The sequence below is a fragment of the Babylonia areolata genome, chromosome 5 (genome assembly GCF_041734735.1).
Source record: "Babylonia areolata isolate BAREFJ2019XMU chromosome 5, ASM4173473v1, whole genome shotgun sequence".
Lineage (NCBI taxonomy): Eukaryota > Metazoa > Mollusca > Gastropoda > Neogastropoda > Buccinidae > Babylonia > Babylonia areolata.
In genome coordinates this window covers 7,018,679-7,031,103 of record NC_134880.1, presented here as the reverse complement: position 1 = coordinate 7,031,103, position 12,425 = coordinate 7,018,679, and the positions used below count along the sequence as shown (strand labels likewise).

At 42.3% G+C, this 12,425-nt stretch overlaps 1 protein-coding gene across 1 annotated transcript in view; it reads left to right on the top strand.

Annotated features, from left to right (window-relative positions):
* LOC143281898 (uncharacterized) overlaps positions 1 to 7,308 on the top strand; it is a 9,548-nt gene extending 2,240 nt beyond the window's left edge. The window contains exons 2-4 of the mRNA XM_076587179.1: positions 1 to 23; positions 3,796 to 3,905; positions 5,408 to 7,308. The exon at positions 1 to 23 is cut by the window's left edge and continues 83 nt beyond it. Coding sequence (XP_076443294.1) covers positions 1 to 23; positions 3,796 to 3,905; positions 5,408 to 5,793 — 519 coding nt within the window. The 3' untranslated portion in view covers positions 5,794 to 7,308. The remainder of the gene's footprint in view (positions 24 to 3,795; positions 3,906 to 5,407) is intronic.
* Positions 7,309 to 12,425: the final 5,117 nt, after the last annotated feature.

The following is a 12,425-nucleotide window of genomic DNA, read 5'->3' as shown; positions in this document are numbered from 1 at the left end:
GGTTACAGCAGCGGCAGTGGGGGGTGAGTGCTCACGGTCACCTCCTCTTCCCCCTTCCCTCCTCTCTGTCTCTCTCTGTTTCTCGCTGTCTCGGTGTCTCTCTGTCTCTATCTGTCTCTGTTTCTCTATGTCTGTCTCTGTTTCTCTCTGCCTCTATATGTCTCTGTTTCTCTATGTCTGTCTCTGTTTCTCTCTGCCTCTATATGTCTCTGTTTCTCTATGTCTGTCTCTTTTTCTTTCTGTCTCTATCTGTCTCTGTTTCTCTATGTCTGTCTCTGTTTCTCTCTGTCTCTATCTGTCTCTGTTTCTCTATGTCTGTCTCGGTTTCTCTCTGCCTCTATATGTCTCTGTTTCTCTATGTCTGTCTCTTTTTCTTTCTGTCTCTATCTGTCTCTGTTTCTCTATGTCTGTCTCTGTTTCTCTCTGTCTCTGTCTCTGTTTCTCTATGTCTGTCTCTGTTTCTCTCTGCCTCTATATGTCTCTGTTTCTCTATGTCTGTCTCTGTTTCTCTATGTCTGTCCCTGTTTCTCTCTGTCTCTATCTATCTCTGTTTCTCTATGTCTGTCTCGGTTTCTCTCTGTCTCTATCTGTCTCTGTTTCTCTATGTCCGTCTCTGTTTCTCTGTGTCTGTCTCTGTACCTGTTTCTCCCTGTCTGTCTCTGTTTCTCTATGTCTGTCTCTGTGTCTCTCTCTGTCTCTGTGTGTCTCTCTGTCTCTATATGTCTCTGTTTCTCTATGTCTGTCTCTGTTTCTCTATGTCTGTCTCTTTTTCTTTCTGTCTCTATCTGTCTCTGTTTCTCTATGTCTGTCTCTGTTTCTCTATGTCTGTCTCTGTTTCTCTCTGCCTCTATATGTCTCTGTTTCTCTATGTCTGTCTCTGTTTCTCTCTGTCTCTGTCTCTGTTTCTCTATGTCTGTCTCTGTTTCTCTATGTCTGTCTCTTTTTCTTTCTGTCTCTATCTGTCTCGGTTTCTCTCTGTCTCTGTCTCTGTTTCTCTATGTCAGTCTCTGTTTCTCTGTGTCTGTCTCTGTACCTGTTTCTCCCTGTCTGTCTCTGTTTCTCTATGTCTGTCTCTGTGTCTCTCTCTGTCTCTGTGTGTCTCTCTGTCTCTATATGTCTCTGTTTCTCTATGTCTGTCTCTGTTTCTCTATGTCTGTCTCTTTTTCTTTCTGTCTCTATCTGTCTCTGTTTCTCTATGTCTGTCTCTTTTTCTTTCTGTCTCTATCTGTCTCTGTTTCTCTATGTCTGTCTCTCTCTGCCTCTATATGTCTCTGTTTCTCTATGTCTGTCTCTGTTTCTCTCTGTCTCTGTCTCTGTTTCTCTATGTCTGTCTCTGTTTCTCTATGTCTCTATCTATCTCTGTTTCTCTATGTCTGTCTCGGTTTCTCTCTGTCTCTATCTGTCTCTGTTTCTCTATGTCAGTCTCTGTTTCTCTGTGTCTGTCTCTGTACCTGTTTCTCCCTGTCTGTCTTTGTTTCTCTCTGTCTGTCTCTGTGTCTCTCTCTGTCTCTGTGTGTCTCTATGTCTCTATCTGTCTCTGTTTCTCTATGTCTGTCTCTGTTTCTCTATGTCTGTCTCTTTTTCTTTCTGTCTCTATCTGTCTCGGTTTCTCTCTGTCTCTGTCTCTGTTTCTCTATGTCAGTCTCTGTTTCTCTGTGTCTGTCTCTGTTTCTCTCTGCCTCCATATGTCTCTGTTTCTCTCTGTCTGTCTCTTTTTCATTCTGTCTCTATCTGTCTGTTTCTCTATGTCTGTCTCTTTTTCTTTCTGTCTCTATCTGTCTCTGTTTCTCTATGTCTGTCTCTGTTTCTCTCTGTCTCTATCTGTCTCTGTTTCTCTCTGTCTCTATCTGTCTCTGTTTCTCTATGTCTGTCTCGGTTTCTCTCTGTCTCTATCTGTCTCTGTTTCTCTCTGTCCGTCTCTGTTTCTCTCTGTCTCTATCTGTCTCTGTTTCTCTCTGTCTGTCTCTGTTTCTCTCTGTCTGTCTCTGTTTCTCTCTGTCTCTGTCTCTGTTTCTCTATGTCTGTCTCTTTTTCTTTCTGTCTCTATCTGTCTCTGTTTCTCTATGTCTGTCTCTTTTTCTTTCTGTCTCTATCTGTCTCTGTTTCTCTATGTCTGTCTCTTTTTCTTTCTGTCTCTATCTGTCTCTGTTTCTCTATGTCTGTCTCGGTTTATCTCTGTCTCTATCTGTCTCTGTTTCTCTATGTCTGTCTCGGTTTCTCTCTGTCTCTATCTGTCTCTGTTTCTCTATGTCTGTCTCGGTTTCTCTATGTCTGTCTCGGTTTCTCTCTGTCTCTGTCTCTGTTTCTCTATGTCTGTCTCGGTTTCTCTCTGTCTCTGTTTCTGTTTCTCTATGTCTGTCTCTGTTTCTCTCTGTCTCTGTGTGTCTCTCTGTCTCTATCTGTTTCTCGCTGTCTCGGTTTCTCTCTGTCTCTATCTGTCTCTTTCTCTATGTCTGTCTCTGTTTCTCTCTGTCTCTGTCTCTGTTTCTCTATGTCTGTCTCTGTTTCTCTATGTCTGTCTCTTTTTCTTTCTGTCTCTATCTGTCTCTGTTTCTCTATGTCTGTCTCTGTTTCTCTCTGTCTCTGTGTGTCTCTCTGTCTCTATCTGTCTCTGTTTCTCTATGTCTGTCTCGGTTTCTCTCTGTCTCTATATGTCTCTGTTTCTCTATGTCAGTCTCTGTTTCTCTGTGTCTGTCTCTGTACCTGTTTCTCCCTGTCTGTCTTTGTTTCTCTCTGTCTCTGTCTCTCTCTCTCTCTATCTGTCTCTGTTTCTCTCTGTCTGTCTCTGTCTCTCTCTCTGTTCCTGTTTCTGTCTCTCTCTCTGTTTCTCTCTGTCTGTCTCTGTTTCTCAGTTTCTCTCTGTCTCTGTTTCTCTCTGTCTGTCTGTTTCCTTTGTCTGTCTCTGTCTCTGTCTGTCTCTGTTTCTCTCTCTCTATCTCTCTCTGTTTCTCTCTATCTGTGTTTCTCTCTGTCTCTCTGTCTGTATTTCTCTCTGTCTGTCTGTCTCTGTCTCTCTCCGTCTGTATCTGTCTCTGTCTGTTCCTATTTCTCTCTGTCTTTCTGTTTCTCTCGCTTTGTCTGTGTGTCTCTTCCTCTCTCTCTGTTTCTGTCTGTCTGTTGCTGCTTTCCTCTGTGTCTATCTGTCTCTGTTTATATCTGTGTCTTTCTCTCTGTCCATCTGTCTCTCTTGGTCTATGTTTCTCTCCGTCTCTCTTTCTCTTTGTCTCTGTTCCTCTCTCTCTCTCTCTTTTGTATGGACCTGATGAGAAATGCCGAACAGCAAGTGTGTCTCTATGTAAGGGTGAAAGTGAATGTACCTGTTTGGTGTTCATGTGTAGAATCATTGAGAAAGATCTGTCTGGTGTTTTATATTAGTACCCAGATTCTTGTAGATAGGTCCGTCTGGCAAATGCTTGTTGTTGATGTTGTTGTTTTGCTGTTGTTGTTATTGGTGTTGTAGTAGTAGTTGTTGTTGTTGCTGCTGCTATTGATGTTGTTACTGCTGCTGCTGTTGTTGAGAATGCAGGTCAGTGTTACTGTCTCCAACACCACCACCGCTTCACACAGGGCTACGACCATTCTCCCCTCTTTCATTGTGTAACCTTTGCCATGATGATAATGATGATGGTAATGATGATGCAGTGATGATGATGATGAAGGTGATGATGATGATGGTGGTGGTGATGATGATGATGGTGGTGGTAGTGGTGATGATGATGATGACGATAGTGATGATGATGGTCGTAGTGATGATGATGATCATGACGATGAGAGCCTTGCACTGTAATGTTCAAGGGGAGGGGATGCTGGAGTTATCATCGGCGTCATCTTCGGATCCATCGCCGGCGTCGTTTTAATCGTCGTCGCCATTGTCTGCTGTGTATCCTGCTGCAGCAAGTCTTCAGGTAAGGACAGTGACAAAGAGGATTCCACCTGCAGCTGCAGTGTTTTGTTGGGGATGACAGGGTAAGGTAAAGGTTGGTCTTCACAGTCACCTCACAACATGTTGAGGATGACAGGGTAAGGTAAAGGTTGGTCTTAACAGTCACATCACAACATGTTGAGGATCACAGGGTAAGGTAAAGGTTGGTCTTCACAGTCACCTCACATGTTTAGGATGACAGGGTAAGGTAAAGGTTGGTCTTCACAGTCACCTCACAACATGTTGAGGATGACAGTGTAAGGTAAAGGTTGGTCTTAACAGTCACATCACAACATGTTGAGGATCACAGGGTAAGGTAAAGGTTGGTCTTCACAGTCACCTCACATGTTTAGGATGACAGGGTAAGGTAAAGGTTGGTTTTCACAGTCACCTCACAACATGTTGAGGATGACAGGGTAAGGTAAAGGTTGGTCTTAACAGTCACCTCACAACATGTTGAGGTTGACAGGGTGAGGTAAAGGTTGGTCTTCACAATGACCTCACAACATGTTGAGGATGACAGGGTAAGGTAAAGGTTGGTCTTCACTGTCACCTCACAACATGTTGAGGATGACAGGGTAAGGTAAAGGTTGGTCTTCACAGTCACCTCACAACATGTTGAGGATGACAGGGTAAGGTAAAGGTGGGTCTTCACAGTCACCTCACAACATGTTGAGGATGACAGGGTAAGGTAAAGGTTGGTCTTCACAGTTACCTCACAACATGTTGAGGATGACAGGGTGAGGTAAAGGTTGGTCTTCACAGTCACCTCACAACATGTTGAGGTTGACAGGGTGAGGTAAAGGTTGGTCTTCACAGTCACCTCACAAAATGTTGGGGATGATAGAGTGAGGTAAAGGTTGGTCTTCACAGTCACCTCACAACATGTTGGGGATGACAGAGTGAGGTAAAGGTTGGTCTTCACAATGACCTCACAACAACAGGCACGGATATGCAAAACAAAATAAAGGCAGAGGAAGAGGAGGAAAGAAAACATCAGCGCCATAATTACAGGGCAGGCATTGCACAATGAACAACACTTTTATCACACCAAAGTGTCTTTTCTTTCTTCGATTTCATGATTCAGAGACAAGAGACAGGGAAAGGTGAGGAAGAATGGTGTGGGAGAGGGCAGTGTGTGTAGGGGGTGGGGGGGGGGGATCTGTGTAGTGCATTCAAACATCGTCACCTCCTCTTCTCCCTCCCCTCTCTCCCTCACTCCCCCACCCCAGCCCCCACCCCCTTATCCAAGAACTCACTATGTGTGCGTGTGAACACAATCCTACAACTGCGCAGAATACTTGGGCGAGAATGTACGTAACTGCTGACAGTGAAACAAACCTTGATGCAAGCCAAACTGCTTTCCACGATGTGTGTGTGTGTGTGTGTGTGTGTGTGTGTGTGTGTGTGTGTGTGTGTGTGTGTGTTTTAATTCATTTAATGTCTATCCACACGATGTGTGTGTGTGTGTGTGTGTGTGACCAGGAAGCTCAGCCAAGTACAGCAGCTCCCGGGGCGTCGTTCTTTCAACTTCCCAACCCACCAGACTCGCCACCACCACCACCAGCGCCACCACCACCACCCCCGATGACAACAGTGCCTACAAACCCTCCTGTGACTCTTCTTTCACAGCCCCGCCCCCATCCTATGACTCTGCCGTGACCCAGAAAGATGGGGCACTGCCCTACTCCTCCCAGCCCAACGGCGATAGCTCCTACCCCCCAGGCACATCATACCTGGCAGGTCCTGCAGTTATGTCCTACCCGGCAGGTCCCTCGCCAGCTTACGGATTTTCGGCGGATGGCGCCAATGGTATGCCATACAACGTGGATACTGGCAACGCAACACCTTCAGCCCCAAGTTACAACTGAGGCCCTGCAAGGGAGACTGGGCCCTGTGGTGTTTGAGAAGGGGCCCTGTACAGGATCTTGGTTGTATTCGGTTTGAACAGAACTCTTTATGTGTGGATGATTTCCCACACACCCTGCACCTCTGTAAAAAAAAAAAAAAAAAAAAAAAAATTGGCGGTGGGGGTTTCAGCTAAGACATGGGAATTGTTCATTGAAGACATTTGATTTACATGATTTTCATACATCCATACATACATATATACGTACATATATTCTTTAATGTCCTACCACTTACTGTAGGTATATAGCATCAACTACATTATGTGGCACATAACAAAAATCAAACCTCACTGATCCAACATACAACACTACTGTTGTGGACCCTGTGGACTGTGACGAGATTGCACAGCGTTTCATGAAACATTCCAGACGCCCTTGTCTTCCATCATTTTTATATATGGGTACCATTTTCTAGAAAATCCTTTAGACATCATTTCCATCGAGTGTACATATTTTTCGGCTTTATATATATTTCTTAGGTCTGTTAGGAGGTGCTTTAAACTTGGTTTGATTTTGTTTATTCTGCATTTATAAATAAAATGTTTCGCCACTAGAATGATATATTCAAATATTTCATCTGTTTTTGTGATATCATCATTTCCAGATAATAATAATTCTATATTCAACCTTACATTTACACAGTTTTCACACATTTCCTTCAAGATATTCTCTAAGTCCCCCCAAAAAGAGCTGAGTAAATGTACAGTGCCATAAGTAGTGTTGAAATGTGTCTATATCATTTTTACAGAAATTGCACATGTCGCTATTTGTTATACCCATTTTTAAAGGATTTTATTTGTAACTAGTATACCATGACATATTCTAATCTGGAACCATTTCAGTCTTGTCCATTTACGTTTTTCACTTGTTTCATAGTGGTATCCCAATTTATTGCAGTATCTTGACTTTGCACCCACTTGATAAATGAATTTATATCATATATAAAAACTGGTTCAAGTAATATTATAATAGTATATTTTAGATCCTTTCCTAACATTAGCTATTATCTGCAATACATTGTCATGAATTTAACATACACTGACAATTGCTTGCTTGCAGTCAAAATTGCATAATTTTGATGATCGTTCCTTTAGACTTTTTCATGTACATAATGGCCTAATGCACTTAATGTAAGATAATCGACGACTGATTTTTCCACACATTGAAATACTTTTTTTTTTCTCAGCGTGTCAGCCGGTCATTATAAAATTTTGTCATAATGGGTCTTCGTAGTTGTATAGCCATTAAGACCACGCTGATGATCTGTAAATGATTTGTCGATGTGTCACGTGTTTCATAGTCTGTTGTTGATGACTTACAGATAATGGAATGGGAATATATACTGATCATAGAGATAAACATACACATTCATATGCTTCTCTCTCTCTCTCTCTCTCTCTCTCTCTCTCTCACACACACACACACACACACACACACACACACACACACACACACACACACACACACACACACGCATATGTGAATATGTGGATAAAAAGTGTTTTAGGGACTGTTTAGAAAAATTACGGCTTGGTTTGCTCCCAATAAATGGATCATTTTTTAGAAGAACATTCAAATGTAATTCAAATTACGCATGTAAACGTTGTAATGTAATCGAAGATGAAAACCATTTTATAAACAATTGTGTCCTTTACAATGACCTGCGGCAAAAATATCTGAACTCTGAAGGTCAATCGTATGTTCACTTGATGAAGAATGGTTCTGTTTACAGTATTCGTAAACTATGCGTTTATATATTTAATGCCCTGAAGATACGACAGGAATTCTGTGACAACAATGATGAAAGTTAGAATTAATTTACAATGCACGAGAAGCACTTTTGTTCTACAGGTTAAGTTAGTACGTATTTTACATTCTGTTGTGGTTGAGTGATCACCATATTGTGTACTTTTGACCACTTTCTAGGGGCCGGAGGCCTGGAGATTAAAGTTTTGTTCTTGTTCTTGTTCTCTCTCTCACACACACACACACACACACACACACAAAAGCACACACATGCACGCACCCCGCCCCCCCCCCCCCCTCCCCCCAAACACACACACACATATGCATACGCACACGAAATCGTGCACGTGCGGCAAACCATCTTTGAAAGACAAAGCACAAATGTACGAACAACGTATTCTAACTATTTATTCATTCATTCATTCATTTATTTATCTATCTATCTATCTTTGTATCTGTGTGTGTGTGTGTGTGTGTGTGTGTGTGTGTGTGTGTTTAAAAAATCTTCCTTTGTAAAGGGCTGGGAGCAGAAAGAGTGGGCGGGTACTGTTAACATTCCCAGTAGCAGAGGTAGTGCTTATTGTTATTTTGTTATTGTTGTCACTTTTGGTATTGCTCAAAGTGGACTTGTATACAAGAGGGCCAATATCATTCTCAGAATTTGAATGAATCAAAGAGCGTGAAATATTGGATGTGGAGCATGTAACACACACATCTCTCTCTCTCTCTCTCTCTCTCTCTCTCTCTCTCTCTCTCAGCAGATCGCAGGAGTGATTTTTTTTTTTTTATATTAGATTCAAAACAGACTTTGGAAAAGAGAAATATACATTCCCCTACTAGATATGTATGTCATGTCTTTTTATCACCAGTTCCAAGTGTCAGAATGACTTCAAATTTCCTGTATTGCTTTTTTAGATCACTAGTGTTAATTAATTTGCTCATCTGACGTTTAATGTTGTTTTTATACCTAAAGCAATGTATCTGTTACTAATCCTCCATGTCCCAACAGGAGGCAGAGGAATAGATGTTCTTTTTATGGCAATCATTTATAATAAATGTTCTTAAAAAAATATGTGTTCTTAAATCTTGTGTGTTTGTGTTCACTTTGTGGGATTCATTGTTTCATATTTTTGTTCGTGGCCTTGTTAGTCATGGACCGTGGATCTTAGATATAAACCGTTGTCATTGTCAGCATCTCTTAGATATGGTGTCTCTCTATCTGTCTGTCTGTCTTTTTCTCACATGTCTCTCTCTCTCTCTCTCTCTCTCTCTCTCCTTTTCTCTTTTTCTCTTTGTTTGTCTATCTTTCTCATTATCTCTCTCTCCCCCCCCCCTCCCCATCTTTCCTTGTCTCTCTCTCCAGAGTTGGAGAGGATGGTTCGCACGTTTACGTCACCCACATCAACAAGCACACTCACCACGTGTGAACCATGCACGTGTCCAACACAGCCCCCTCCCCCACCCACCCCAGTCCCAAACAGGTGTAGGCACACACACACACACGCACACGCACACACCACACACTCACACACACACACACAAATTAAAAACGACAAGGAAAAGATCCAACAGTCCACATCCCCTTCATCGTCAACTCAAACTGCCTTTTGCAACAACAGCTCTTACTCCCTACCTCCTTCCTTCCCCCTCACCCCCACCCCTTTCCTTCCGCCCTCCCCTGTCTCGCCAAGCCACCACCACCACCACCACCACCCCTCCCCTAACGACTCACAACTACCTGCCGACTTGCATCACTGGGTCTGGTTGAATGGGGCCATGAGGAAGATAAGAGAACGACGTCAATAAGACTTCATGATGACAATCCTCAAACTACTGTTAGATAGGACTTCGTGATGACAATGCCTCAAACTGACACCTGTCTGTCAGATAGGACTTCATGATGACAATGCCTCAAACTACTGTTAGATAGGACTTCATGATGACAATGCCTCAAACTACTGTTAGAGAGGACTTCATGATGACAATGCCTCAAACTACTGTCAGATGGGCCTTCATGATGACAATGCCTCAAACTACTGTTAGAGAGGACTTCATGATGACAATGCCTCAAACTACTGTTAGAGAGGACTTCATGATGAGAATGCCTCAAACTACTGTTAGGACTTCATGATGACAATGCCTCAAACTACTGTTAGATAGGACTTCATGATGAGAATGCCTCAAACTGCTGTTAGATAGGACTTCATGATGACAATGCCTCAAACTACTGTTAGATAGGACTTCATGATGACAATGCCTCAAACTACTGTTAGATAGGACTTCATGATGAGAATGCCTCAAACTGCTGTTAGGACTTCATGATGACAATGCCTCAAACTACTGTTAGATAGGACTTCATGATGACAATGCCTCAAACTACTGTTAGATAGGACTTCATGATGACAATGCCTCAAACTACTGTTAGATAGGACTTCAGGGTGATAATTCCTCAAACTACTATTAGATGGGACTTCATGATGACAATGCCTCAAACTACTGTTAGATAGGACTTCATGATGACAATGCCTCAAACTACTGTTAGATAGGACTTCATGATGACAATGCCTCAAACTACTGTTAGATAGGACTTCATGATGACAATGCCTCAAACTACTGTTAGATAGGACTTCATGATGACAATGCCTTACACTACTGTTAGATAGGACTTCATAATGACAATGCTGTTAGATAGGACTTCATGATGACAATGCCTCAAACTACTGTTAGATAGGACTTCAGGGTGATAATTCCTCAAACTACTGTTAGATAGGACTTCATGATGACAATGCCTCAAACTACTGTTAGATAGGACTTCATGATGACAATGCCTCAAACTACTGTTAGATAGGACTTCATGATGACAATGCCTCAAACTACTGTTAGATAGGACTTCAGGGTGATAATTCCTCAAACTACTGTTAGATGGGACTTCATGATGACAATGCCTCAAACTACTGTCAGATAGGGACTTCATGATGACAATGCCTCAAACTACTGTTAGATAGGACTTCATGATGACAATGCCTCAAACTACTGTTAGATAGGACTTCATGATGACAATGCCTCAAACTACTGTTAGATAGGACTTCAGGGTGATAATTCCTCAAACTACTATTAGATGGGACTTCATGATGACAATGCCTCAAACTACTGTTAGATAGGACTTCATGATGACAATGCCTCAAACTACTGTTAGATAGGACTTCATGATGACAATGCCTCAAACTACTGTTAGATAGGACTTCATGATGACAATGCCTCAAACTACTGTTAGATAGGACTTCATGATGACAATGCCTTACACTACTGTTAGATAGGGCTTCATAATGACAATGCTGTTAGATAGGACTTCATGATGACAATGCCTCAAACTACTGTTAGATAGGACTTCAGGGTGATAATTCCTCAAACTACTGTTAGATAGGACTTCATGATGACAATGCCTCAAACTACTGTTAGATAGGACTTCATGATGACAATGCCTCAAACTACTGTTAGATAGGACTTCATGATGACAATGCCTCAAACTACTGTTAGATAGGACTTCAGGGTGATAATTCCTCAAACTACTGTTAGATGGGACTTCATGATGACAATGCCTCAAACTACTGTCAGATGGGACTTCATGATGACAATGCCTCAAACTACTGTTAGATAGGACTTCATGATGACAATGCCTCAAACTACTGTTAGATAGGACTTCATGATGACAATGCCTCAAACTACTGTTAGATAGGACTTCAGGGTGATAATTCCTCAAACTACTGTTAGATGGGACTTCATGATGACAATGCCTCAAACTACTGTTAGATAGGACTTCATGATGACAATGCCTCAAACTACTGTTAGATAGGACTTCATGATGACAATGCCTCAAACTACTGTTAGATAGGACTTCATGATGACAATGCCTCAAACTACTGTTAGATAGGACTTCATGATGACAATGCCTCAAACTGACACCCGTCTGTCACATAGGACTTCATGATGACAATGCCTCAAACTGATACCCGTCTGTCAGACAGGACTTCATGATGACAATACCTCAAACTGCCCCCTGTCTGTCAGATAGGACTTCATGACGACAGTGCCCCAAACTGACACCTGTCTGTCAGACAGGACTTCATGATGACAGTGCCTCAAACTGACACCTGTCTGTCAGATAGGACTTCATGACGACAGTGCCCCAAACTGACACCTGTCTGTCAGACAGGACTTCATGATGACAGTGCCTCAAACTGACACCTGTCTGTCAGGTAGGACTTCATGATGACAATGCCTCAAACTGCCCCCTGTCTGTCAGATAGGACTTCAGGGTGACAATGCCTCTAACTACCCCATGCTGGGATTTTGCCCCTGGGTCATTCTGGGCCATCAGCCTTCAGCGACCCTGGGGAACATTTGTGTCTTGTCAATATCAAAACTGCTAGAAAAGATCATATTGTCTCAGCTCTTAGCTCATCTGGAACAAAATGGTTTATTTAATTCCCACCAGTCAGCTTATAGACGTGGCCATAGTTGCGAAACGGCCCTTCTTAGAATAGTGAATGATTTGCTTTCGGGATTTGATGACGATAAGATATCTGTTCTCGCTCTCTTAGATTTGTCAGCAGCCTTTGACACTATCGACCACTCTGTCGTCTTGAACAGACTTAAAACTTCCTTTGGTATTCGTGACACTGCACTAGCATGGATCACGTCTTACCTGTCAGATCGTACACAGAAAGTGTGTGTAAATGGTAGATACTCTAGAGTATCTGCCTTAAAATATGGTGTCCCAACCATAACAGCCGTGACAATACACCCCGTTTTAAGTTCAAACCACACAGTTTGAACCTTCACCACAT